This window comes from Canis aureus, chromosome X (assembly GCF_053574225.1).
Source record: "Canis aureus isolate CA01 chromosome X, VMU_Caureus_v.1.0, whole genome shotgun sequence".
NCBI lineage: Eukaryota > Metazoa > Chordata > Mammalia > Carnivora > Canidae > Canis > Canis aureus.
The window spans coordinates 101440022-101466149 of record NC_135649.1 but is presented as its reverse complement, the minus strand read 5'-3'; the positions used below and the strand labels follow the sequence as shown (position 1 = coordinate 101466149).

Sequence of the window (26128 nt, the reverse complement as noted above, 5' to 3'; positions counted from 1 at the left end):
GGAGGCATTGGGTAAGGATGTGTGGCTGAGGCAGTCCCTCACATTATCTTCAGGGAAGTCACAGGAAGATGAAGTCTTGTCTGAGACAGCAGCCTCATTGTCATTAAAAGGATGGAACCCAGAGTTTTCCAGTAGTCAATGTAAGGATCCTGAGTGGGGACTGAGGAGATCACCCACTTCATAACAGTGAAGGTCCCAGAGAATCCTATCCATGCCTCGAGGGTACCTGGAGCAGATATGTTAGACTGAGGCCTCAGGACTTTCATGGATTTTGGGGCTTTGCTCTGAGGGTCTTAGGTCAGCAGAGGGAACAGTCCCCAGCCCTATCAAAACTGAAAGTGAGAGCCCTGAGGGAGGACTGAGACCTCTAATTACCCTAGAATGGAAAGGGTCACACAGAGCTCTGCCTATACTTTCTTCCCTGTGCGTTCCTGGACAGGTGTGGTAAGATGAAGTTCCCCTCAGTTCCTCCTCTGAGGTTTCAGAGTGATGAGGGCTTTGAAATGAGGGGTCAGCATCAGAAAAGTAGAGAATAGGGACTTTGGGTCCTGCCAAAAGTGATGATCCTTAATGTGAACTGAAATGCTCCCCTGACTCCGAGCAACTGCTCTAAGCGCAGTGAGCCCCAGGTGGATCTGTAGGCAGGAGCTAAGGCACACCCTAGTTACTTCCACAGGATCCTTAGGGCAGACGCAATCAGAGAATAGGAGCCTTGTGGGTTCCTAGAGCAGTGTCCTCAAGGAAATCTGGAGAGTTGGCCGTCAGTAAAGCCAAAGTTGTATTTCTCTGCTAAAGTGGCCAAATGGTCTTCTCCTCTCTCTTTCAAGTTACTGAGTCATCTGTCTGCCCATCTGCCTGCTGCCCTTGTCAAAAGTCACCATGCCGCGGGGTCAGAAGAGTAAGCTCCGTGCCTGTAAGAAGCGCCGCCAGGCTCGAGAAGAGCTGCAGGATCTGGTGGGTGCTCAGGCCACTGCAGCAGTGGGAGAAGTTTTCCACTCCCCTTCCTCTCTTTGTTTCAAGAGTTCACCTGCTGCTGGGTCATATAGCGTTTCCCAGGGTCCTCAGGGAGCCATATCCACCAGCACTACTGCTGCATCTGTTTCACACACAAGATCAAATGAAAGTGCTGACAACCAAGTGGAGGAAAGACCAAGATCCTCCCAGGCTCAGCCCACCGCTGAGCCGTTCCCCAGAGGCCCGCTAGATGAGAAGGTAGTTAAATTGGTGCATTACCTGCTGTACAAGTATCAAATGAAAGAGCTCATTAGTAAGGCAGGAATGCTGAGAAATGTAATTCAAATGTATAGGAATCACTTTCATGAGATCCTCAAGAGAGCCTCTGAGCACTTGGAGCTGGTTTTTGGCCTTGACTTGAAGGAAGTGGATCCCAACCGGCACATCTATGTCCTTGTGAACAAATTGGAACTAAGTTATGATGCAATGCTGAGTGATGATGAAGGGGTTCCCAAGACTGGCCTGTTGATGACTATTCTGGGTGTGATCTTCACAAAGGGCAACTGTGCCGCTGAGGAGCAAGTCTGGCAAGTATTGAATGTGATTGGGTTATATGCGGGGATGGAGCACTTCATTTTTGGGGAGCCCAGGAAGCTCATCACCGAGGATTTGGTGAAAGAAGAGTACCTGGAGTACAGGCAGGTGGCCAACAGTGATCCTCCACGCTATGAGTTCCTGTGGGGCCCCAGAGCCTATGCCGAAACCAGCAAGATGAAAGTCCTGGAGTTTTTAGCCAAGGTTCATTATACCGTCCCTAGTGCCTTCCCAGCCTGGTATGAAGAAGCTTTGCAAGATGAGGAAGAAAGAGCACAAGCTAGAGCTGCAGCCAGGGCTCACACTGCAGCCATGGCCAGTGCACGTGCCAGGGCCATGACCAGTGCACATTCTAAGGGCATAACCAATGAGCACTCCAGGGCCATGACCAATGTGCATTCCAGGGCCATAGCCAGTGTGCGCTCCAAGGCCATGCAGACAATTCCTCCCACCCCTAATAAAGTCTGAGCCCAACTTTTTACTTTGTTGTTAAAAAGAGAAGTCTATATTTTAAGGAGTCGAAGACCAGGGTGGGGCTAGAGAAAACACACTATATAATGATATTTGTGTTTCCGTTCTATGTGGTAACCTGGATAATGTTTTTAAATATTGTTACTCTTAATAGAAGATTTAAGTAGCTTCATAACCCAAATTTATGAATGATATTGCTCATTTATTTCTGTGAATGAGACTTAAAAGTAAGAGTTTTATTGTTTTGTAAAATTGGAAAACTTTATTAAGTATTACTAAGTAATTTGGAACAAGATAACATGACAGTAGATGAGGCACTTCCTTGGAAGTATGAAAAAACTCAGTAGTGTAAGAATTGGGATCAAGAAATGGAGAAATAGATAAAAGATGATAGACTCTTAAAAAAAAAGATGATAGACTCTTGGTTTCATTGATCACTTTTAGTGTGTTTTGACACATATATATGATATATATATCATAATACACACACCTGGATATACTTAGTTTATTCAAGAATGTAGGGGAAATAATTATATTATAATAAATTCTACCTGTTTCTCAGTGGCTCATTTTTTTTTCTCCAACAATAATTGAGCATCGACTCTCTGCAAAGCTCTATGCTAGTACTGGGAAGGCTAAGAGGAACAAGAAATACCCCTGCTCATAGAATTTTAAAGTCTTAGAGAGAAGCTACAATGTAAGGAATATTGTAAGATACACTCTATGACAAGGACAAATCAAAAGGTGGCATGAGCACATAGAGAGGTTTTAGGTGTGAGCTGTCAGGTGTAAAGGCCCTGTGGCAAGGGGGTTTGAGACCTTGGGAAACTGCAAGTCCTTCAGGGTGAGGTAATTTTAATTAAGCTGCATGGTGGGTCAGATGAGTTTGTTTGAGTGGTGAGTAGGGGCCAAAACCTCAGATGATGTGTCTCAGATGGAGAAGCCTGAAATAGAAAAGTGTTTTTAGTACTTAAAGATCATAGATAAACCAAAGAGAAATCATCACCTGGGGCAGGAAATAGAAGAGGTCCTGTGCTTTTGTCCTAGCACAGAAAAATACTATACACAAAATATGCGATGTGTGCACGTCATACTGAAAGAGTGGCTGTGATACTCGCAGGAAGTAAGATGCTCATAGGTTACTGTGCTGGTGATCTTTGCCCTGGGATGAGAGAGGCATAGTCCATCCATTAAAAAGGCATTTTAATTAGGTTATCTGGAATGTAATTTGGTAAAATCTAAGCTACTATATTTGTGATGGAGGTGAAATAATTGCAAATAAAAGTGTTTTAGATGGAAGGGCAGGTGGAAGGCAGAGATAGAAATAGACTTTATTTTTTAAAAAAGATTTTATTTACTTATTCATGAGAGACACACAGAGAGAGGCAGAGACACAGGCAGAGGGAGAAGCAGGCTCCATGCAGGGAGCCCGACGTGGGACTCGATCCCGGGTCTCCAGGATCATGCCCTGGGCCGAAGACAGGCGCCAAACTTCTGAGCCACCCAGGGATCCCAGAAATAGACTTTAAAACAAATTTCAGGAGTTCTGAGCATCAAAGTGAGGAAGATTCCCCACACCCATAATAAATAACATATCTTCAAAAAAGTTAAATAGCAAGTAACTTAGTTTAACTTGCTGAGCATCATATTGGCTGATTTCTTGCACCAGGTCCTAGAGGGTTATAAATTCACTGGCATTCCCTGGACTAAAATATATATATATATATATATATATATATATATATATATATATATATATGGAGGATAGTAGGTTTTAGGGTGAAAATAATAGTAGTGGTAATAACTGGCATTTATACAAATCTAATACATGCCAGAAAGTGTGCCAGTGTCTTCCTTAAGTCAGATATTTTACCATTTGTATGTATAAGATATATGTAAGCCAAGAACAAGAGGACTACTTATCAAACCCACTTCATACATAAAGAACCTGAGGGGGCAGCCCCGGTGGTGCAGCGGTTTAGCGCCGCCTGCAGCCTGGGGTGTGATCCTGGAGACCCAGGATCGAGTCCCGCATCGGGCTCCCTGCATGGAGCCTGCTTCTCCCTCTGCCTGTGTCTCTGCCTCTCTCTTCCCTCTCTCTGAATGAATAAATATATAAATCTTAAAAAAAAAAACCTGAGGCTTTACATAACTGCAATTTTCATGAGTTCACCTGGCTTGTAAGTGACAGTGCTGGGACTAGAGCCCTGGTCTGAATTAGTCTAGAACACACACTGTTCCACTCCTCCCTGCCTGAGGCTGATTTCGTATCTCTTAATTCATTTCTCTGCTCACTTCTCCTCAATGTCTCTCAGGAAGTAAAAAGAAGGAAGCTGAAGCCAATTCACTAAATTCAGGTGTATTATTAAGGCAAAATGAGAATTAAACATCAGGTGGGGACACTCTATGGGTTGCATTTGCCTGAAGTACACCTGCCCCTAACCATAGTTTATTTTTTGTTGTTTTTGGGTTTTTTGTTTTGTTGTTGTTGTTGTTGTTTGTTTGTTTGTTTTAGAGAGGGAAAGAAGGAAAGAGAGAGAGAGACTTAAGCAGCTTCAACTCCAGCATGGAGCCTGATGCAGGGCTCCATCTCACAACCCTGAGATTATGACCTGAGCAGAAATCAAGAGTTGGATACTTAACCAACTGAGCCACCCAGGCACCCCCACAAGGTTCTTTGAAAGCTGACTCTGCCCAGTGCTAGTACATGGGACCAGACAGGGCACTTTCCCAGTTACTTCACTATTGCCCTGCGTTTTCCCCAGTGTGTCCTGGTGTCCAAATCTGGATCCTGACCTGCAGTGCAGTTCTCCCCTGCTTCCTTTGATAAGACTGCACTCTGCTCCCAGTGGAAAAAAAGCCCAGAATCACTTTTCTTTACCCTAACTTAGAGCATTCTGATACACTGCAAATGCCTCCTGTCTGTCCCATCCCTGACCACGGAACCCCTTGGTAACAACAATCTGTTCTATGTGATTGTCTACTTTGGCAGTGACGTTTAGATGTTTGCTCATCTGATCTGGGCAATGCTATCACCTCTCAAAGTATTTTTCCAAATTGGCTTCTGAGCAAAATCTTATTTGGCATAGGATCTACTGATTCTTGAAAGACAGCCCTGAAATTAGAGAGGAGATTTTAGAAAGTGCATGAGAAATCTGGTGACTTATCTGAGACTGGCCACTGAATCCTTAAACTGATGAGTGAGCTTAACTAAGTGAAGAACCAAAGCCTCCCTCCTACATGGTAGGTGAGGAAGGCCAGGAAATCACTGTGTAGCAACCATAAGCACAGGCTGAATTCTAACAGACCTTATAGTCCTTCCAAGAGATTGTACTTATTCCATAACCACCATAACAAATTACCACACATTTAGCAGATTACAACAACACACATTTATTATCTCACATGTCCGTACGTGAGAAATCCAAGTTGCTTCTGTTGAATTCTCTCTTCTGGGTTTCACAAGACTCACGTCAAGCATTCAGCTGGCAGGTCTCTCATCATGAGTTCTGGGAAGTATCTCTTTCCAAGATCATCCAGGTTGTTGGCACGTCCAGTTCTTTGTGGTAATACTATTGAGGCCATGTTTTTTTGCTGACTGTCAGCTGGAGCTGACATTAGTTTCTCCAGGCCCCTCTCCAGTCCTGAGCCCATCTACTTTGAATCAGCAATAAAACACTGCATCCTTCTCACCCCTTTTTTATTAGTCATTTTCATAACCTTAGTACCTCTGCAAAGTGTAGCATAACAAATTCACAGGTTTCAGGGATAAGGCTACAGGTATCTTTGTGGAGCAATTATTCAGTCTACCACCAAGGTAGAAAATGCCTCCCTGCCAGACCTGCCAGCTTTGATAAGAAAAGAAAAACTAGCTGGCTATCATTTTCCTGACTCTTGTCTGTATCTGCTGCAGGGAAAACTCCTGGTTTTCAGTGTGCCCAAAGACACCTGTACAAGTGTTCAGTCATGTTCATCGTCAAGTGGTATGCATCAGAAACTCAAAAAGCTGTGGTTTTTAGCTATGCAGCAAAAGGAAGAAGAAAATTCTCAGTCTATTGAGACTATGGAGGTTATTGAAACGGTCAGTCAGTATAGGAAGGTGCTATAGAGTGAAGAAGGATGATGCCTCCCTGCTGAGATTTCCAGTGTCCTTTAGATAAATAGCGTGATCCTGTATTTGAACACCTGTCACACAGTAGGCTCTTAGAAAGATTTGAAGTGTTGCAAGGCAGTTTGGCCTTCTCAGAAACTTCTTCAAGGACAGAGGGCTTTTGTCATATAAATTCTAAGTGTTGCACTCTACTGATGACCTACTGCTTATCTGTTTTATAGAGAGACTCTAAGTGCTCTTCCACATCGCGTTTTGCTCTCCTTCCTGGGTGCATGGGACATACGATATTGGCAAATGCACTTGTATCAGAAAAGGTTTTGTGCCTACCCTCGCCACTGACATATGAACAGAAACAATGTCATCTGCAGACCAAGGTGTTTGAAAGTCAGTACGCCACTGCTATGCTTTCTGTTCAATGACCAGCAAACACACAGAGCCTGTGTTGAGATGTGGAATCATATGATAGTAGCAGCCCAGATCTGGGATCACTTGACAGCAGAGACATTGCCTACCCCTGTCAGATTTTATGTGCATGAGAAATAAACTTTTGTAGTGCTAAGTCATTGAAATTTCTGGTTTCTTCCATTACATTAGGCAGCAATTACTTCATCTGAATAACACACATCTACTTTTTCTATTGTTAGCCTTTCTTAAATATACTAATTACAAAAATAATAGTGCACATATTCCTGATGCTAAAGAAATTCAAAAAATATGGATAAATAAAAAAATTTCATTCCATATTTCATCCTCCAAAATTCAGCACTCCTTAGAAGTAACCACAATTTAAAAATGTTGTATATATTATTTTAAAATATAGTCTGGGCTTTTTCTTACATGGATGTACTAGAAAAATACAATTTGAAGGTTTTTTAAATATACTTGGATAATGTTGTACATATTGTTTTGCCTCTTGCCCTTCTCCCTAATAAAATGAATGCAGGATCTTTCTGTGAGAGCACATATCGATCCACTTAACTCTCAACTACTTCCAAAAATTCTAAAGTGCAGATGTGCCATAATTAATTTAATCAGTCTCCTCTTGTTGGATACGTGAGTTGTTTTCCCTTTGTTATTATAACTAACAGAAGTATTATTAACATTATTAAATACAAATTTTTGGGCAAATATGGATATTTTCTTATAGAAAAGACATAGAATTGAACATTGGGTTAAAGTTAAGTAGTGTGATGAATGCTAAGCTTTATGAGTATTGCTAATATTCTGTTTCAACAATGCTGTACCAATTTATGTTCTCACATGTATGTAAATATCCTAAACTCTCACAGGCATTTTAATTGATCAATTTTATATGCTGATCAATCTTTTGTGTCAAAATATATTCTCACTGTTATCTTATTTGGAATTTACATGTTTTCTAATTATGTTGTTCAAAAATAATTCTTTATTAATTAATTCCTCATCCACAGCAAGAATGAATTTTTGCAAGCTATCTTGATTACTGGGGTAACTGTGGGTATTTTAAAATGCTATGTCAATAGATTTTTTCCATTTAGTATAAGAAATAAGGATTTGGTCAGAATTACTAGGTCTCAGGTAATAGTCTAGACAGGATGCTGTCAGCTAGTGAAGAATATCAGGAGATCTGGAGGGTAAATAAATCTCTAGAGCTCATGAGAAAGATCACATACTAAATGAAACCCAGATACCCCAAGGAAGGCTGGCAGTCTGAGTTGTGAATTTAGAGCTCTCCATATAATGGATAGAGGACCAGAAGGAGAGAGCATGTGGAATCTTGGAGGGTCCTGGACAAGTTCTGGGAAAAAGCTTGGAATGTCTATGAATCATTATTACCAGCCTAAAGTTGTACAGCAATCTGAGTGGACAGATCTTCTCGATTAAAGAACCAGAGGCATACTTGATACCCCTCCCTGACTTAGAATATCCCCTGCCCATTGTCAGACAGCAAACAGCTAGCTCCCATGCATCACCCAGTGATATTAATGAATTTCGTGAAGCCTATATTTCTTCACTACTTTCACGGTTCCATACGTTCTTTCCAGTGTACCAGGGCTAAGAGCTGTCTTGAGGCCTGATGGAGAAGGCTATTTCTTCTGCATATAGCACCCTTCCAGTACTGAAGTTGAGGCTAGATCATAAAAAAATGATCTAGATGTTAACCCAACTTAGACTGCCCTGCCTTGTTTCCTGCATAGCAGGAATGTCCTATGGCTCTTTTTGCTGATGTATGTTGCCACCATATACTTTCTGGGGTGGAGGGCTGACTCCAGGTATATAACCATTTTTACAGAATGGATGGAGAGACTCATTGCAAATAGTGTGGTTCCTTGTTAAATGGAGTTGATGGTGATATGTAGTGTTTAAAGTGCTCATTATGATAATAACTCTGGCTTGATAGAATTAAAAGATTTTGTATAAAAGATTCTCAATATTTTCACAAGATCTGTAGTAAATATTGTTCCCTTTCAATGAAAGGTGATGTTATTGGACCAGAGTGTCAATCTCAGGCAGCAGAGAGAAGGATCCCAGGCCTGAAGAGAAGTAAAGGGGAAGAGCAGGAGGAAAATCTGTAGGAAATGCCCACCAGAGAACAGACTGCCTCACACAGAGCCTTGCCCCTGCTGCCTGCCTTGGGAGCACCAGTTATAGTTGTTAAGCACAGGCACTGCTTTACTGCATCCTCTTGAGATTGGGGTTAAGGGTGGAATCATAGGGTAGGGTAAGGATTTGGCTTTGATCTAAGGCTAGCAACTTGGCTCAGCAGAAGGGGGAGTCCCAGTTCTGTCTAGGAATCAAGTTTAGAAATCTCAGTGAGGACTGAGGATATTTTCTCCTATAAAACAGAGGGACCAGCTTAGAACCCCAACCCTGCTGTCAGCCCTGGCAGACCCTATGCAGGGTTCTCAGAAATTTGCTTCCCTTTACCTCTGCCTCTGGTGTCTCAGAGTAGTGAAGGCTTTGTTATGAGTGCAGGGGAGTCAGGTCAGCAGATGGAAGAGGAGCCCTGGCCCTGCCAGGAGGTAAGGTAAAGACCCTGAGTGATGTTTGAGGGGACACCCACCACAGATTGAAGGGTATCCCACAGAGTACCAACTCTGTTTTCAGCCCTGGTAGACCCAGGCAGGGACCACCTGATTTAGCACCTCTAAATTCTCCCTGTGGATTTCTGTCTGCTGAGAGTTTTAGACCATGGTATTGACCTCGGGCAAGCAGAGGGAAGAGGCCCAAGCCCTAACAGAAGTAAAGGCAGGAACTCTGAGTGAAATCTAAAGAAATAACCCACAGCAGAACAGATGAATCTCCACAGAGCACCCCTCTGCTGTCAGTACAGGTAGGCCCCAGGAAGGTTGGCTGAATGGGAGAATTGGACATTGGTCAACACTTGGTAAGTGTACCACAAGCTGAAGTGTTCCTGTTTATTTAAAATCATTTATTTTTAAAAATAGTGAAAGGGAATAAAGGGGAAAGGAGAGAAAATGAGTGGGAAATATCAGAGAGGAAGACAGAACATGAGAGACTCCTAACTCTGGGAAACGAACAAGCGGTGGTGGAAAGGGAGGTGGGCGGGGGGTGGGGGTGACTGAGTGATGGGCACTGAAGGGGGCACTTGATGGGATGAGCACTGGGTGTTATGCTATATGTTGGCAAATTGAACTCCAATAAAAAAATTAAAAAAGGGAAAAATCATTTATTTTTAAGCAAACTTATAAATTAAAAGTAGTTTTATATTTACAGAAAAGTTGCAGGTAGTACAGAGTTCCCTTATGCCTGGCACTCATTCTCCTCTATTGTTAATATCTTACATTAATATATTTGTCACAACTAATGAACCAGTATCTACATATTATTATTAACTGGAGTCCATACTTGATTCAGATTTCCTTTATTTTTTTCCCTAATTTTTTTTTTTCTGGACCAAGATCCTATCCATGATATCATATTGCATTTAGTCATCATTTTTCCTAGGCTCCTTTAGGTGGTGACAGATTGTCATTTTCCTTATTTTTTTTTATGACCTTGACAGTTCTGGGAAGGTATTTTGTACTGTCCCTCAAGTGGGATGTGTTTGATGTTTTTCTCACTATTAGTCTGGCACTATGGGTTCTTGGAAGGAAGGCCTCAGGAGTAAGGTGCTATTTTCATTACATTCTATCAAGGGCCCATTCCATAAACATGACTTAACTGATGATTATCACCTTGATCAGCTACTCAGGTAGAATTTGCCAAGTTTCTCTACTCTAAAGTTACTCTTTCTCCCTCCTTGCATTACAGTACTCTTTGGAAAAAAGTCTCAGTGCTCAGCCTACACTTAAGGAATGGGTAGTTGTGCTCCATCTCCTTGAGGGTAGAGTAGCTACATAAATTATTTGGAATTATTCTATACATGCAATTTGTCTATTATCTCAGATTTATTTATTCATTCAGTCATTTATAGCAGCATGGATTCATAGATATTTATTTTATATTTAGATCATAAGCCAGTATTAGGTTATTTATTTTCCTGCTCAGATTATTCCATTATGACTAGAATCTTGTTCCTTCTAAGCCATCTCAGAAGATAGATCTTGGAAAGTGTCTGTATACTAGCTCATGTATGAACATATTTTTATAATTATTTTTATATTTGTCCATCTGTACCTATATTAAGCTAAACATGAGTCATATTGATGTCTCCAAACTCTAATCTAGTATCACATTATTCACTCTAGGCTTCCTCCGTTGCTTACCTCTCTGAGAAAATTGGCTCCAACAGTCCACCATTCATATAATTATTTTTTCAGTCCCAGTATACATGTTTATTGATTTCAGATAATTAACCCATAGCCTTCTGAGAAACAATTTTACTAACTGGAATACAGTATCTATGTACAGTTCCTTTTTCTTTAGTCATACATTATCCACTCATTTTCAAAATTACTTAGGTCAGCACCTCTCTTCCCTCATCCTCTTCATTGATATTATTTCACACATTTGTAATACCGCTAGAATTTTTTGGTCACAGTTTACATTCCTGGGATACTTAGATCTCTGAACTGATCTTTATTTGCATACATTAAGGATCACTCTTCGTGCTCTAATGTTCTATGAGATTTGAAAAAAAAGTATAGTGTCATGTATCCATCATTAAAATATCATACAGGATAGTTTCATCCTCCTAAGACATCCTCTGTGCTTCAATATTTCAACCACTCCCTCCCTCCTGCAGAGAAAATCCTAACAACTACTGATTTTTATTTTGTCTCTTTAGTTGTATTTTTTCCATAATGTCATATAAATGGAATCAAACAGTATTTGTGGACAGGCTTTTTTTGCTTAGCAATGCGGATTTAAGATTCATCCATGTTATCTCATAAATTGATAAATTATTACTTTTTATTGTTTAATAGTATTCCACTGTATGTATGTGCCACAGATTATTTATTCACTCACCTATCAAAGATAGCTTGGTTTTTGGTGATTATGAATAATGCTGATGTAAGTATTTATGTGCAGTTATTTATGTTGAGATGTTTTCAAATCAGTTGGAAAAATATCTAGGAGGGCAATTTCTGGATCATATAAAAAACTATGTTTATCTTTTTAAAAAAGATTTATTTAGGGACACCTGAGTGGCTCAGGGCATGATCCTGTGGTCCAAGATCGAGTCCCTCATCCGGCTCCTTGAGAGGAGGCTGCTTCTCCCTCTGCCTGTGTCTCTGCCTCTCTCTGTGTGTCTCTCATTTTTAAAAAATATTTTATTTATTTATTCATGAGAGAGAGACTGTGCATGTGCACATGAGCAAGAAGGGAAGAGGGAGAGGAAGACAGAATTTCAAGCAGAGTCCATGCTAAGCATGGGAGCTGGACTTGGCACTCTCTCTCAGGACCCCGAGATCACAACCTGAGCTGAAACCCAGAGTCAGACATTTAACCGACTTCACCACCCTGGTGCCCCAAGACTATGTTTATCATTATAAAAAACTGCTAAATGTTTCTAAAGTGGCTGCACCATTTTCCATTTTCAACATCAATGTATGAGAGATCCAATTGCATTCTTTTGTTTTTTTTTCCCGACCCCCCTTTTTTTTCCAATTGCATTCTTGCTAGTAATTGATATTTGAGCCTTTCTAAAGGTGTGTACTTGTAACCGATTGCTATTTTACCTTGCATTTCCTTAATGTTAAATTATGTGCATCCTTTCATATGCTTCTTTGTCATCTCTATGTCTTCCTTGATACATTTTTGTTCAGGTCTTTTCCACACTCTAGAAATAGGGTTGTGTATTATTTTCCGAGGGCAATTGTAATAAACACTAACAGTGGCTTACAAGAAAAAATATTTATTCCCTTAAAGTTATGGAGGGAGGCCAGAGTCTGAAGTCAAGCTGTCAGAAGGGTTTGTTCCTTCTAGAGGCTCATATTCCATGCCTTTCTCCTACCTTCTGGTAGCTATCCAGCAATTCTTGGTGTTCCTTGGATTGTAAATGCATAGCTTCAATCTTTGCCTCCACTTCGGTCTTAACATGGCCTTTCTCTCTGAATGGTTTTTGTCTCAGTTCTTGCTGAGAAAGATAAATTCGGGATGATCACATATTGAGATCCTCAATTTAATTACATCTGTAAAGATTTTTTTCCCAAATACGATCACATTCGCAGGTTCCAGAGATTAGGAAATGGACATATCTTTTTAGAGACACTATTCAAACCACTACTGATTACTTGTTTTATTATAGTTGAGCTTAAGATTTCTTTGTACATTCAGATACAAATCATTTATTAGATATGTGATCACAGCTTATTTTTTCATTCTCTTAAGAGTGTTTTTCACAGAGCAAAACTTTCTAATGAAGTCCAACCTATCATTTTTCTTTTATCGATTGTGCTTTTGGCACTGTGTCTAAACCTCATCATCACACCCAAAGTAACAGATTTTCATCTAGAAAGTTGCATAGTTTTCATCTAGAAGGTTGTATAGTTTTGTATTTTACATTTGGATCTATAGTTTATTTTGAGTGAATTTTTGTGTAAGGTGTGAGGTTTGTGTCTTAGTATCTAAGTTCATTTTTCCCCATATGGATGTTCAATTGTTCAGGTCTTTTCCACACTTTAGAAATAGGGTTGTGTATTATTTTCCAATACAATATATACGTATATATTGTTTTTCATTTATTTGCCCTTGCACCTTTGTCAAAAGTTAGTTGACTATATTTGTGTGGGTCTATTTTGAGGCTCTCAATTCTTCATTCCAATAATCTATTTGTTTATTCTTTCACCAACACTATATTGTCTTGATTACTAGCTTTATATTGAGCCTTGAAATAGGGTAGTGTGAATCTTCAAACTTCATTCTTCTCTTTCAATATAGTGTTGACTATTCTAGGACCTTTGCCACTCCATATAAGTGTTATAATCAGTTTGTTGATATCCATAAAAAGTTACTAAGAAAAAAAGTTGCTGAGATTTCAATTGAGATTGCACTAAATCTAGAGATCAAATTAGAAATAACTGATATCTTAGTAAAAGTGAGCCTACCAATTCATGAACAGGGAATAATTTCTCCATTCATTTAGATACTGTTTGATAAGTGTTTTATAGTTTTCTGCAAATCTGATATGTATTTGTTAGATTTATCTAAGCATTTCATTTTTTGTGCAACTGTAAATGTTTTTACCTTTTAAAATATCTAACTTCAGTTGTTTTTTGCTGGTATATAGTAAAGCAATTATAATCGGTTTTTAGTTCCAGGAGGTCTTCTTTGTAGATTCTTGGAGATTTTTTCATAGACAACCATTTCCTTTACAAAAATTAAAATTTCTATTTTATTTATTTGTTATTGCTTGTCTTGCACTAAATATGACTTGCATTATGATACTGAATAGGATTAAAGAGGAGACATCCTTGTTTCATTTCCAATCTTAGGGTGAAAGCATTCACTTGCTGATCATTAGGTACAATGATAGCTGTACGTTTTTTATATACCCTTTATCAGGTTAAGAAAGTTCCCTTCTAATCCTAATTTTTAAAGTTTTTATCATAAAAGGGTATTAAAAATTTCAAATTATTTTTCTACATCTACTGATATGATTACATTTATCTTCTCATTCAGTCTGTCATATGATGAAAAACACTAATTGATTTACAAATGTTGAATTAGGCTTAAATTTTGGAAATGAACCCCACTTGTTAATGCTGTATTATTCCTGGGAAGCCCGGGTGGCTCAGCCGTTTGGTGCCACCTTCAGCCCAGGGGTGATCCTGGAGACCCGAGATCCAGTCTCACATCGGGCTCCCCGCATGGAACCTGCTTTGCCCTCTGCCTATGTCTCTGCCTCTCTCTCTCTGTGTCTCTCATGAATAAATAAATAAATAAAATCTTTTTAAAAAATGCTGTATTATTCCTTTTACATACTGTTGGATTCTATTTGCTATTATTCTGTTAAGGATTTTTTCCCTGTCAACATTTATGAGAAATATTTGTCTGTAGTTGTCTGGTAATGTGCTTATCTGGCTTTGGGCTTAGTATGATGTTAGCCTCAAAAAAAGAATTGGGAAGGCTTCCTTTTCTCTTCTGCTGTTTTCCGAAAAAAATTACAGATTACTTGTATTATGTAACCCTTAAATGTTTTTTTTTTTTTTTTTTTTTTTTACCCTTAAATGTTTGACGTAATTCATCAATGAAACATCTGGGCCTAGTGATTTTTTTTTTTGGAAGGGTTTTAACTATTAACTGAATTTCTTTAATAGATATAAGGCTCTTCACATTATCTGCTCCAACTTAAATGAGTTTAGGTAGTTTGTGACATTCAAGGAATTGATCCATTTCATCTGTTCTCTAATTTGTACAGATAGAGTTGTTCGGGGGAGCCTGGGTGGCTCAGTTGGTTAAGTCTCTGACTGGCTCTGGTCACAATCTCAGATCCTGGGATCCAGCCCACATGGGGCTCTGTGCTCAGTGGAGAGTCTGCTCATCCCTCTGCCCCCTCCCCTGCTTGCATGCATGCTCGTTCTCTCTCTCTCTCAAATAAATAAATAAAATCTTTAAAAAAAGAGTTATTCATACTATTCCATTTTTATCCTTTCAAGAATGTCTCTGGAATCAGTGTAGTGACCCTTCTTTCATTCCTGATACTGATAGTTTATATCTTCTCTTTTTTCTTTCTTGGTTATCCTGGCTAGAGACTTACCAATTTTACTGATGTCATTGAGGGTTGTATTGATTTTTTCTGTTGTTTTCTTTCTCTTTTTTCTAATGTATGCATGTATTCCTCTAAATTTCTCTCTTAAGCCCTAGTTTAGTAGCAATCTACAAATTTTGGTAATTTGTATTGCCATTTATTTCAAAATATTTTAAAATTTATTTTGAGATTTCTTTGACTCATGGGCTAGAAGTATATTGTAGAAAATTTGCAAATATCTGGGAACTCTCCACCTATTTTTCTGTAATAGATTTCTAACGTAATTCTGTCATCACCTGAAAACATACTTCGATTAATATTCTTTTAAATTTGTTAAGGTTTGTTTAATAGTTTATGAATGAAGATATGCATAAAAATGTGGTCTATCTTGGTGAATGCCACATGTGAGGTTAAGAAGAATGTATATTCTTCTGTTGTCGGATGAAGTACTTTATGATGCCAATTAGGTCAGGTTGATTATTAGTATTGTTCATGTCATCTTTATACATTTACTTATTTTCTGACTGCTTTTTCTATCAATTACTGCCGCAGGAATAGTGACGTCTGCCAACTGTGATTGCATATTTCTCGGTTCACTTTAATCAGCTTTTGCCTCATATATTGTGATTCTCCTTTGTTAGGCACATACATGCTTGAGATTGTAATACCTTCTTGGATTTTTGATCCTTTTATCATCACATAATGTGTCTTCTCCTCTCTGATACTATTCCTTGTTCTGAAATCAGCTTTGGCTGAAATTTGTATAGCTACTTGAGCATTTTTTGACTAGTGTTACCGTGGTAGATCTGTCTCCATCTTTTATCGATCTACTCTGAAATGAATTTCACTAAATTCAAAGGTGACATTCCTATATGAGATATAAGACACTAAAATAAAGTTATACAAGATGTTTCATGAGACAAACCAGTGATGAGACCTATTCATATAAAATCAGACCAGACACTAGTTTGCACTGCAGCTCTCATGAATGTATTTCTATTTAATAAAATTATACATTAACAGTAGCAACACAATGGCTACAAGATGAGACCATACATGTTCTTGAAATTTAGTGACCTCTGACTAGGCTTTAACAAGTCTACCACTCTTTTCTTACCATCCAAGTAAACAACAGAGTTTATCTGTTAATTGCAGAAACTTTAAAGTTCTTTATTCATCTGGAAATAAGCACAGTTGAGGTGGCATTTTCTAGCAACCTGCTTCTTCAATTCAGATTTCCTAACAGGTTAATTTCAACATAGGAGAAGGTGTCATCTGCTGCTCTGCACCATGGCTAGTGAAAGGGACAAGTTTAATTGTTTTGTGCTTAGGTTGCTATGTTTCATGGCTAGTCCTGTTCTTTCCTGCACCTTCATCCTGAGCATTCTGAGAGTTGGTCAGCTAAAGATAAAGGAAATCTACTAGAACTTTAAGAGATGTGTTGCTAACAAGTTAATTCATCACATCATCTAAGAGTCTAAAGACTCTTCATTTTCTGCAACCTACCTTTGCTCGAAGTCAGGAGGCTATCAAATACTTCCTTTAAAAAGACAGCATTGTGGAACACTGACTAGATGTCACCCACCATCACCCCCAAGTAGTTGGTCTGATCTTGGATGTTCTAAGATAACTCCTGGAAGTTGAAAAGAGGGTATGGCAGATAGACTAGAACTGCTAAATTGTGTTGTGGGCAATAGCCAGAATATGGGAATCAATGTGCTAAAAATAAGACAAACTTAAGAATTAGCATTGGATCCAATAGTGCCTTTGTTCAATTACAATGTAGATTCAGTTCAATTACTGAAGTAAGCTGGTTATATGTACACCATATATGTGGACTTTATTCACTTTTAAAAAATAATAGACTTTATTTTTTAAAGCAGTTTTAGGTTTACAGAAAAAATGAGCCTAAAGTCTAGTTCCCATATACTCCCACTCTATCACATACCCACAGTTTCCCCGATTACTGACATCTTGCACTAGTGTGGTACATTTTTTATAATTAATGAGCTAATATTAATACATTAGTATTAATTAAAGTCCATAGATTACATTAACATACATTCTCTGTATTGTATGGACCCTATAGATTTTGACAGATGCATAATATCATTTATCTGCCATTATAGTATACAGAAGAGTTTCACTATCCTAAAATCCTTCCTTTTACTCTGAAACTGTCAAGAGTCTCGATACACAAAATAGGTTTCCTACAGACAGCATATAGTTGAGTCTCTAAAAATTTTTTTTATCCACTCTGACAATTTCTGCCTTTTGATGCCATTCACATTTAAAGCTATTATTGATTATAGTTATAGTTAAAAGCTACTATTTGTGCAACTGTTTTCCATCTGTTGCATTTGTTCTTTTTTATATCACCTTTATTGTGCTCTCTAGTATTAATTGAGCGTTTTATATGATTCTATCTTATATCTTCTCTTGATATATCATTTATGCTTTTTTTAGCCTTTTCAGTGGTTTTCCTAGAGTTTATAATATACATTTTTTAAAGATTTTATTTATTTATTTATTCATGAGAGACACAGAGAGAGGTAGAGACATAGGCAGAGGGAGAAGTAGGCTCCCTGCTGGGAGCCCAGTGTGGGACTCCATCCTGGGACTCCAGGATCACACCCCTGAGCCAAAGGCAGAAGCTCAACCACTGAGCCACCCAGGCATCCCTGTAATATACATTTTAAATTAATCTAATTAAGTCCACCTTCTGAAAGTTCTATATTATTTCACATGTTGTGCAGATTCCTTATAACAGAGTAATTCCAATTCTTTGTCTTGTGACATTGCACTTATTCATGTGCTGTAATCATCTAATCCATTATTATTATTGTTGCTTAGAAAAATAATTTTTAAAAAATTAAGACTGAGAAAAGTTAAAGATTTTATTTTATCTTAATTTATTCCTTCTCTGATGAGTTTCCTTTTTTAATGTGCATCCAAGTTTCTGACCTGTATTTTCCTTCTGCATAATGAATTTATTTTACCATTTTTTGCATAGCAGGTCTATTAACAATGAACTGACTCATTTTTTGTCTGAGAAAATTTTTATTTCTCCTTCACCTTTGAAGGAAAATTTTGTTGGATATAGAATTCTAGATTGGCATTCTTCTTTCAATACTTTAAGGACTTCATTTCACTTCCTTCTTTCTTGCATGTTTTTTGATGATAAGTTTGCTATAATTTTTTATTTTTTTCCTCTATTAGAAGGTGTTATCCACTCCTATGGCTTTCTTCAAGATTTTATTTTTGCCTTTGGTTTTCTGCAGTCTAAATATGATATACCTAGGTGTAGTTTGTTTGTTTTAGTATTTATCTTGATGTTCTCTGAGCTGCCTGGATCAATGATTTGGTGTCTGCCACTAATGTTAGAAAGTCATTGGCTTATTGCTTCAAATATATTTTTCTACCTCCATTCTTTCTTCTCCTTTTGGCAGAAAAATTATTTATATGTTACACCTTTTAATAATGTTCCATGATTCTTGGGTATTTTGTTAATTTTTTTGTTCTTTCCTTCTCTTTTTGATTCATTTAGGGAGGTTGCTTTCCACATATCTTCAGGTTTACTGATTGTTTCTGTAACTGTTTCATATCTCCTGATGAGCCTGTTAAAGGCACTTCTCATTTCTCTTGCTGTATTTTTTATTTCTAGCATTTAGTTTTGATTCTTACTTACAGATTCCATGTCTCTAATGACACTATTCATTTAGTCTTGCATGTTGTCTATTTGTTCAATAAGAACCCTTAAAAATAGAAATCATGTTTATTTAAATTCCTTGTCTAATAATTTCAAAATCTGTATCATGTCTGTCTGGTTCTGATGCTCTTTTTTGTCTTTTCAGACTATGTTCTTCCTTGTTTTATCATATATCTTGTAATTTTTTTAAGGACAGATATGTAGCAGTATTAGGTAGAAGGAAATATGTTTTTAGTGTATTTATATTAACATGGCTAGGAGTTGGCTTATGTTTGATGTTTATTGTAGCTGTAAGTACCAGAGGCTTCAAATTCCTCTAGTGTCTGCTTTTTGTCTCCTGTCTTTTCTTTAGGGTTTGTCTTTGCATTGGTTCTCTGGGAGCATCTATGTTTTGCTACTCTTTCAGCTGTCATCCACTGTTGTTAGACTAGAAGTGTGTTACTGTGGTGGGACTGTGGGGGATGTAAGATAATTGTTCTAGAATCTTCTAATTAAATCTATGTATTTTAGTTTGCCTGCTTCCAGGGAGTGTAGACATCACAAATATTTCTGTCCCTCCCTGCTCACCCACCTGAGCCCTCTACTTCCTTGCCTTGCTGCATCATTCCCAGAGTCTATTTCTTTGGAGAGTTATCTCTTGTTGATCATATTTTGTTTTGTATTACTTAGGTGAGACAGAAAGGCTGGTGGAAGATGGAGTAAGGTAGAAAGTCTTCCCTTAGTAGGATAAGGTTTCCATACTACTCTGGAGAGTAGGTTTTTGTTATGTAAAAGGGTTTGGGAAGATTACACAATGTTGTTCTCTCCCTGCCAGAGCCAGGAGATGATTTTCCGGGATCCTCACTGTACACATCTGGTGTGGTGCCTGGAGAGAAAGCCTGCAAGTTTGGAGTCCCCTCTATAATTGCAGCCTCCGGGAATTTTGCAGTCTCACACTAGTGGACATTCAGCCTCCAGCTATCTGTCAACATTACTACTGAAGTAATTGGTTCTATCTGTAGAGCTTGTAGCAGCTTCTGCTCTAGGTAAGCAGATCACTATATCTCTCTGAATGTAGCTGTTCTGTGACTTCTGTGACCTCAATTCCCTGTTGGATCCAAGGAAAGTTGTTGATTTTCAACTTTTCCAGCTATTTCTTATTGTAAATATGACAGAAGTGATGACTTCTAAGCTCTTTATACTTTGGAGCTGAAACCAGAAGTCTTTAAGCCCTTTATTTTGAAATTATTTTAGATTCTTATAGGAATTACAAACATAATACAGAGAATTCCTGTGTACTTTCTTTCATATTCCTCTGACTATATCAAGTTACATAATGGTAGTATAATCATCAGAACCTCAGAAGTGATATTAACTAATCTAAAATCTAATTTGCATTTAACCAGTTTTAACATGCAACCAGTGATTTTGTTGTTATTGCTTTGTTTCATTTGGTATATAGTTTATGAAATTTAGCCACATGTGTAAATTTTTCTAATCATGATCACAATACAATCATTATAGAAACTATTCCAAACACTCCAAAGACAGGCCCTGGTATGCCTGTCTATAATCATGCCCTCTCCCCAACTCTAGTCCTGGAAATCACTGATTTTTTTTTTCTCCATTACATAATTTTATCACTTTGAGAATTTTACACAAATGGAGTCATAGAGTAACCTTTGGATATTGGTATTTTTCACTCAGCAACGTGCCCTTGAGATCCATCCAAGCTGTTATTTATATCAATAATCTATTCCTTTTCATTGCTGAGTTGTATTCTGTTGTTCTGTTGTATGGGTGTTATAGCACGGTCTGTTTATCCATTTACCTGTTAAAAGATATTTGGGTTGTTTCCAGTTTTTTGCCTATTACAAATAAAGCTGCTATCAACAGTTTTCATTTCTCTAGGATAAATATTTAGGAGGGGCCTGCTGGATTATATGATAAGTCCATGTTTAAATTTAAGGGAAACTGCTAGATTGTTTTCCAGAGAGCCTGGAACATTTTACATTCCCAGTAATTTACATTTACCCAACGGATAATGATGTTGAACATCTTTTATTTTTTTAAGTGTTTATTTAAATTCCAGTTAGTTAACATATAGTGTAGTTTCAGGAGTAGAATTAGTGATTCATCACTTACATATCACACTCAGTGGATACTGAACATCTTTTAATCTGCCTATTTGCCATCCTTATATCTTCTATGGTGATGCATGTATTCAAATTGTATGCTTTTTAAAGAAATTTGACTTTTTCTTGCTTAATGTTGGTTTAAAGAGTTTTTGCCTGTACAAGTCCTTTGTTGGATATGTGACTTGCAAATATTTTCTTCCAGATGTGACTTGTCTTATTCTCTTAGCAATGTCATTCCCAGACCAAACTTACTAATTTTGATCAAGTTCAATTTATCCATTATTGTTTTTATATATCCTGATTTGGGGTACAGGTTTAAAAACTTTTAATCAGCTTCTAGGTCAGTAAGATTTTCTCCTGTTTTTTTTTTTTTCTAAAAGTTTTATATTTAGAACTAGAATCCATTTTAAATAATTTTTATGTAAGGTATGAGGTTTAGGCCAAAGTTCACTTTTTCTTTAGTCCTATAGTAGTTTAATTGTTCCAACATCATTTTTTGAATAAATAACCATTTCTCTATTGAATTGCTTTTGCTATGTTATCCAAAATCAGTTGGCTATATTGGTATGGCTTTATTTCCTGAATGTATTTTCTTCAATTTATCGACGTATCTATCCCTCTGTCAACACTACAGTCTTAATTAATGTAGTTATACATTTAGTCTTACCGTCAAGTGGTATAATTTCTCCAATTCTAGTCTCTTTTTTAAAAACTTGTTTTAGCTATTCTAGTTCCTTTGGTTTTCCATTTAAACATTAGAGTCAACTTGTGTATATCAATAAAACATCCAATTGTGATTTCCATAGTAGAGTTGTTAAACTTACTGATCAATTTGAAGAGAATTGCCATCTTTACTATGTTGATTCTTTTAACATGTGGATATAGTACTTCTATTTATTTAAATATTTGATTTCTTCTATTGGCATTTTATAGTTTTTGGCTTACAGATCCAGTACATGTTTTCTCTGATATAAACCTAAGTACTTAATTTTTCAGGTATTGTAAATGTAATGTGCTTTTTAATTTCAGGTTCCAATTATTTATTGCTAGTATGTAAAAATATGATTGTATTCTGTGACCTTGCTTTTATCCTGAAACCTTGCTAAAACAACTTATTAGTTATGTGATTTGGGGAGGATTTTTCTTTTTCTTTTTTTCCCTTAGATTACTTGAGATTATTTTTTAACAATCAGTCATCTGCAAATAGGAATCTTTTATTTCATAGTTTCCAAACTGCATGATTTTTATTTCTTTTTCCTGTGTTATTGCACTGACTGGGATTCCTAGGACTATGTCAAATAGAAGTCATGAGTGTGGACATACTTTATTCCTAATCTTAATGGGAAAGCATTCAGTCTGCCACATTAAATCTAATATGAACCGTTTTTCTTTTTTTTAATAGGTACTCTTTATTACCTTGAGAGAGGCACCTTGACAAAGTTCCTTTCTATTCCTACTATGCTGTAAGGCTTTATAATGAATGAATGTTGAATTCTGTCAAATGTTTTTTTGTGTCAATTGATATGAGTATTTGGTTTTGAATTCCATTTATTTAATATCTATTAATTATTTAGCCTATTATAACTTAGATGAGTTTAGACAGTTTGTGGTTTTCAAGGAATTAGTTCATTTCCTTCTGAGTTATCAAATTTATGTTTGTAGAGTGGTTCATAATATTTCTTTATAGTCTTTTTAATGTCTCTTGGGTTTGTAGTAAAAACCTCTCTGATATTGTTTGTGTCCTCTCAGCCTTTTCCTTGTCAGTCACATTAGACATTTACCAATTTTATATTATCTTCTGAAAGAATCAGTGTTTGATTTTATTAATTTTCTGTATTGTTCTTTTGTTTTCAATTGCATTAATTTCTGACCTTACTATGATATATTTCCTAACAACTGCCTCCTTTTCTTGTTTCCTATGAAGGAACCCTAGATTATCGATTTGAGATACATTTTTTACGAATATAAATAGCTAGTAATATACATTTTTCTCAAAGCATTCATTTAACTGCACTATACTGATTTTTAAATGATTTATTGTCCTGTTCCTTCAATAAAATATATATTTAAAAAATAAAATAAAATATATATTTTTAAATTTCTATTGAGAAATCCTTATGGCTTACATATGATTTAAAATATATTGCTTAATTTTGCATTGTTTGGAAATATTTCTGTCATGTGTCTGGCATTGATTTCTAGTATAATTCCACTGAGTGCAGAGAACATAATTTATATGATTTCAATTATTTTACATTTTAAGGCGTGTTTCATGACTCAGCACATGGTTGTTCTTGGTGAATATTCCATATTCCATGTGTGTGTAAAAAAACGTGTATTCCATTGTAGTGAGGTCAAATTTTTTATAATGTTAAGTAGATCCTGTTGTCTGATGGTGTTGTTCAGTTCCATATCCTTGATGATTTCCTTCTAGTGGTTCTTTTGATTCTTGATAGAGGTATTGAACATCCCAACTATAATCGTAGATTTGTTTATTTCTCCTTTCAGTTCTGTCAGTTTTTTTAGGTATCTTTGAACTTCTTCTACTTTTAGGTACATTTAAGATTATTATGTCTTCTGGTGAACTGGCTCTTTTATTATTACTTAATATCCTCCATCATAGGTACTTTCTTTGTTCTGAGTTCTACATTTCTGTTATTAATAAAGCCACTCCTGGTTTGGTTTCTTTTCAGTTTGAATAACATCCTTTTACTTTTAACTTATGTGTATCATAAAATTTGAAGTGAGACTTTGTAGACAGCATGTAACTAGGTCATATATTTTTATCCATTCCACTAACCTCTTTTAGTTGGTGTGATATGACCATTTAGATTGAATGTAATTATTGATATATCTGCCATTTTATCATTTGTTTTCTGTTTGTTTCCTTTGTTTTACACTCTTCTCTTTCCTTTCCCTACCATTCTATTGGTTACTTGAACTTGGTAATTTAAATAAATTTAATGTAAATATTAAAATGAATTTCATTTAAATAAGTACTGGTTAGGTGTAAGGCACCTGGGGGTAGCTCAGTCAGTTAAGTGTTCAATTCTTGATTTCAGCTCAAGTCATGGTTTCAGGGTCTTGAGATAGAGCCCTGCATCAGGCTCCATGCTGGGTGTAGAGCCTGCTTAAGATTTTCTCTCTCCTCTGCCTCTACTCCCATTCTCTCTCTCTAAAAAAATTTTTTTTAAGGTAACAATTGAGGTATATTTCTTTTAAAATTTTCAGTGGATGCTAAAGGAATTACAATACTAATATTTAACATCTGATTCTGCTAGTATTAACCTTTAATAACTTTATCTGGGATGTAGAAACTTTACTACTATTAGGTACTATTATCCTCCATACTTTATGATACAGTTGTCTTACATATTTCCAATATATACATTGAGAACCACATTAGACAATATTATAATTTTTTTAGTATTAATCACACTATATTTTTAATTGAGGTAAAATTTATGTCACATAATTAGCCATTTTAAAGTATAGGATTCAATGGAATTTAGTGTATTCAAAATGTTGTGTAACCACTATCACTTTCTAGTTTCAAAATTTTCCTTACCCTAGTAAAATACTCTGTACCCATTAAATAAGAACCTCCCATTGTTCCCTCCCTTACCCTCTGGTAACTGCTAATATGCTTTCTGTCTCTATGAATTTGCCTAATCAGGATATGCCATATAATAGAATTCACACAATATGTGATTCTTTGTCTCTGAGTTCTTTTATTTAGCATAATGTTTTTGACATTCATCTACATTGTGGCATGTATCAATACTTTGTTTCTTTTTTATGGCTGAATAATATTTCATTGTATGTATGTATCACAATTTGTTTATCCATTCATCCATTAATGGACATTTGATTTGTTTCCACCTTTTGGCTCTTATGTAAATGCTATTATCAGTATTTGTGTACAAGTTTCTGTGTAGATATATGTCATCATTTTTCTTGAGTATATACCAAAGAGTGGAATTGCTGGGTCAGGTGGTATTTCTAAGTAACTTTTCAAAGGACTGCCAAACTGTTTTTCACAGAAGTTACACATTTTAAATTCCCATCAGCAATGGGAATAGGATTCCTATTTCTTCCCATTTTTCCAACACTTGTTATTTTGTTTTGCTTTTTAAAAAAATCAAAGCCATTCTAGTGAGTGGGAAATGGTACTCATTGTGGTTTTGACTTGTTTACTGACCACTAATAATGTTGGCTACCTCTTCATGGGCATGCTAGCCACATGTATATCTTCTTTGGAGAGCTGTCCATATATTGGAATGTTTTTCCATTTGTTTGGGTCCTCTTTCATTTTGTTCAGCAATGATTCATATTTTTCAGCGTACAATCTTTCCTGTCTTTAGTTAAGCTTATTCCTAAGTATCATATTCTTATTTATTTATTTATTTATTTATTTATTTATTTATTTATTCATGAGACACACAGAGAGAGAGAGAGAGAGAGGCAGAGACACAAGCAGAGGGAGAAGCAGGCTCCATGCAGGGAGCCTGATGTGGGATTTGATTCTGGGTCTCCAGGATCATGCCCTGGGCTGAAGGCAGCACTAAACCACTGAACCACCCAGGCTGCCCTATATTCTTTTTTAAAAAATATTTTATTTATTTATTTATTTATGAGAGATACAGAAAGAGGCAGAGACACAGGCAGAAGGAGAAGCAGGCTCTCCATAGGGAGCCTGATGTGGGACTCCATCCCAGGACCCCGGGATCATGACGTGAGCCAAAGGCAGATAGATGCTCAACCACTGAGCCACCCAGGTGCTCCCCAAGTATTATATCTTATTGATGCTATTGTAAGTGGAGTAATTTCCTTAATTTCTTTTTTAGCTTCTTTATTGCTTTTAAAGCTTCTTTAAAGCTTATTCTTTTTATGTATCGATCTGCAAATTTGCTGAATTCATGTATTAGCTCTAGCGTGTTTTCTTTCTTTTGTTTTTTGGAAATTTTGAAATTTTCTACATACATAGAATCTTTTTATCTACAAATAGAGATAGCTTTACTTAACTCTTCCAGTTT

The 26128-nt window shown here is 36.7% G+C and overlaps 1 protein-coding gene and 1 long non-coding RNA gene across 2 annotated transcripts in view; one reads left to right on the top strand and one right to left on the bottom strand.

Annotated features, from left to right (window-relative positions):
- Window positions 1-2029, top strand: LOC144307846 (melanoma-associated antigen B10). Its single transcript, XM_077887890.1, has 2 exons — window positions 1-140; window positions 828-2029. Exon 2 carries the CDS (start codon window positions 880-882, stop codon window positions 2014-2016), a length of 1137 nt encoding a protein of 378 aa, XP_077744016.1. The 5' UTR covers window positions 1-140; window positions 828-879; the 3' UTR covers window positions 2017-2029.
- Window positions 2030-2443: 414 nt separating this feature from the next.
- LOC144307845 (uncharacterized) overlaps window positions 2444-26128 on the bottom strand; it is an 83498-nt gene continuing 59813 nt past the window's right edge. Inside the window, exon 4 of the long non-coding RNA XR_013374539.1 lies at window positions 2444-2963. This is a non-coding gene — a long non-coding RNA (uncharacterized LOC144307845). The remainder of the gene's footprint in view (window positions 2964-26128) is intronic.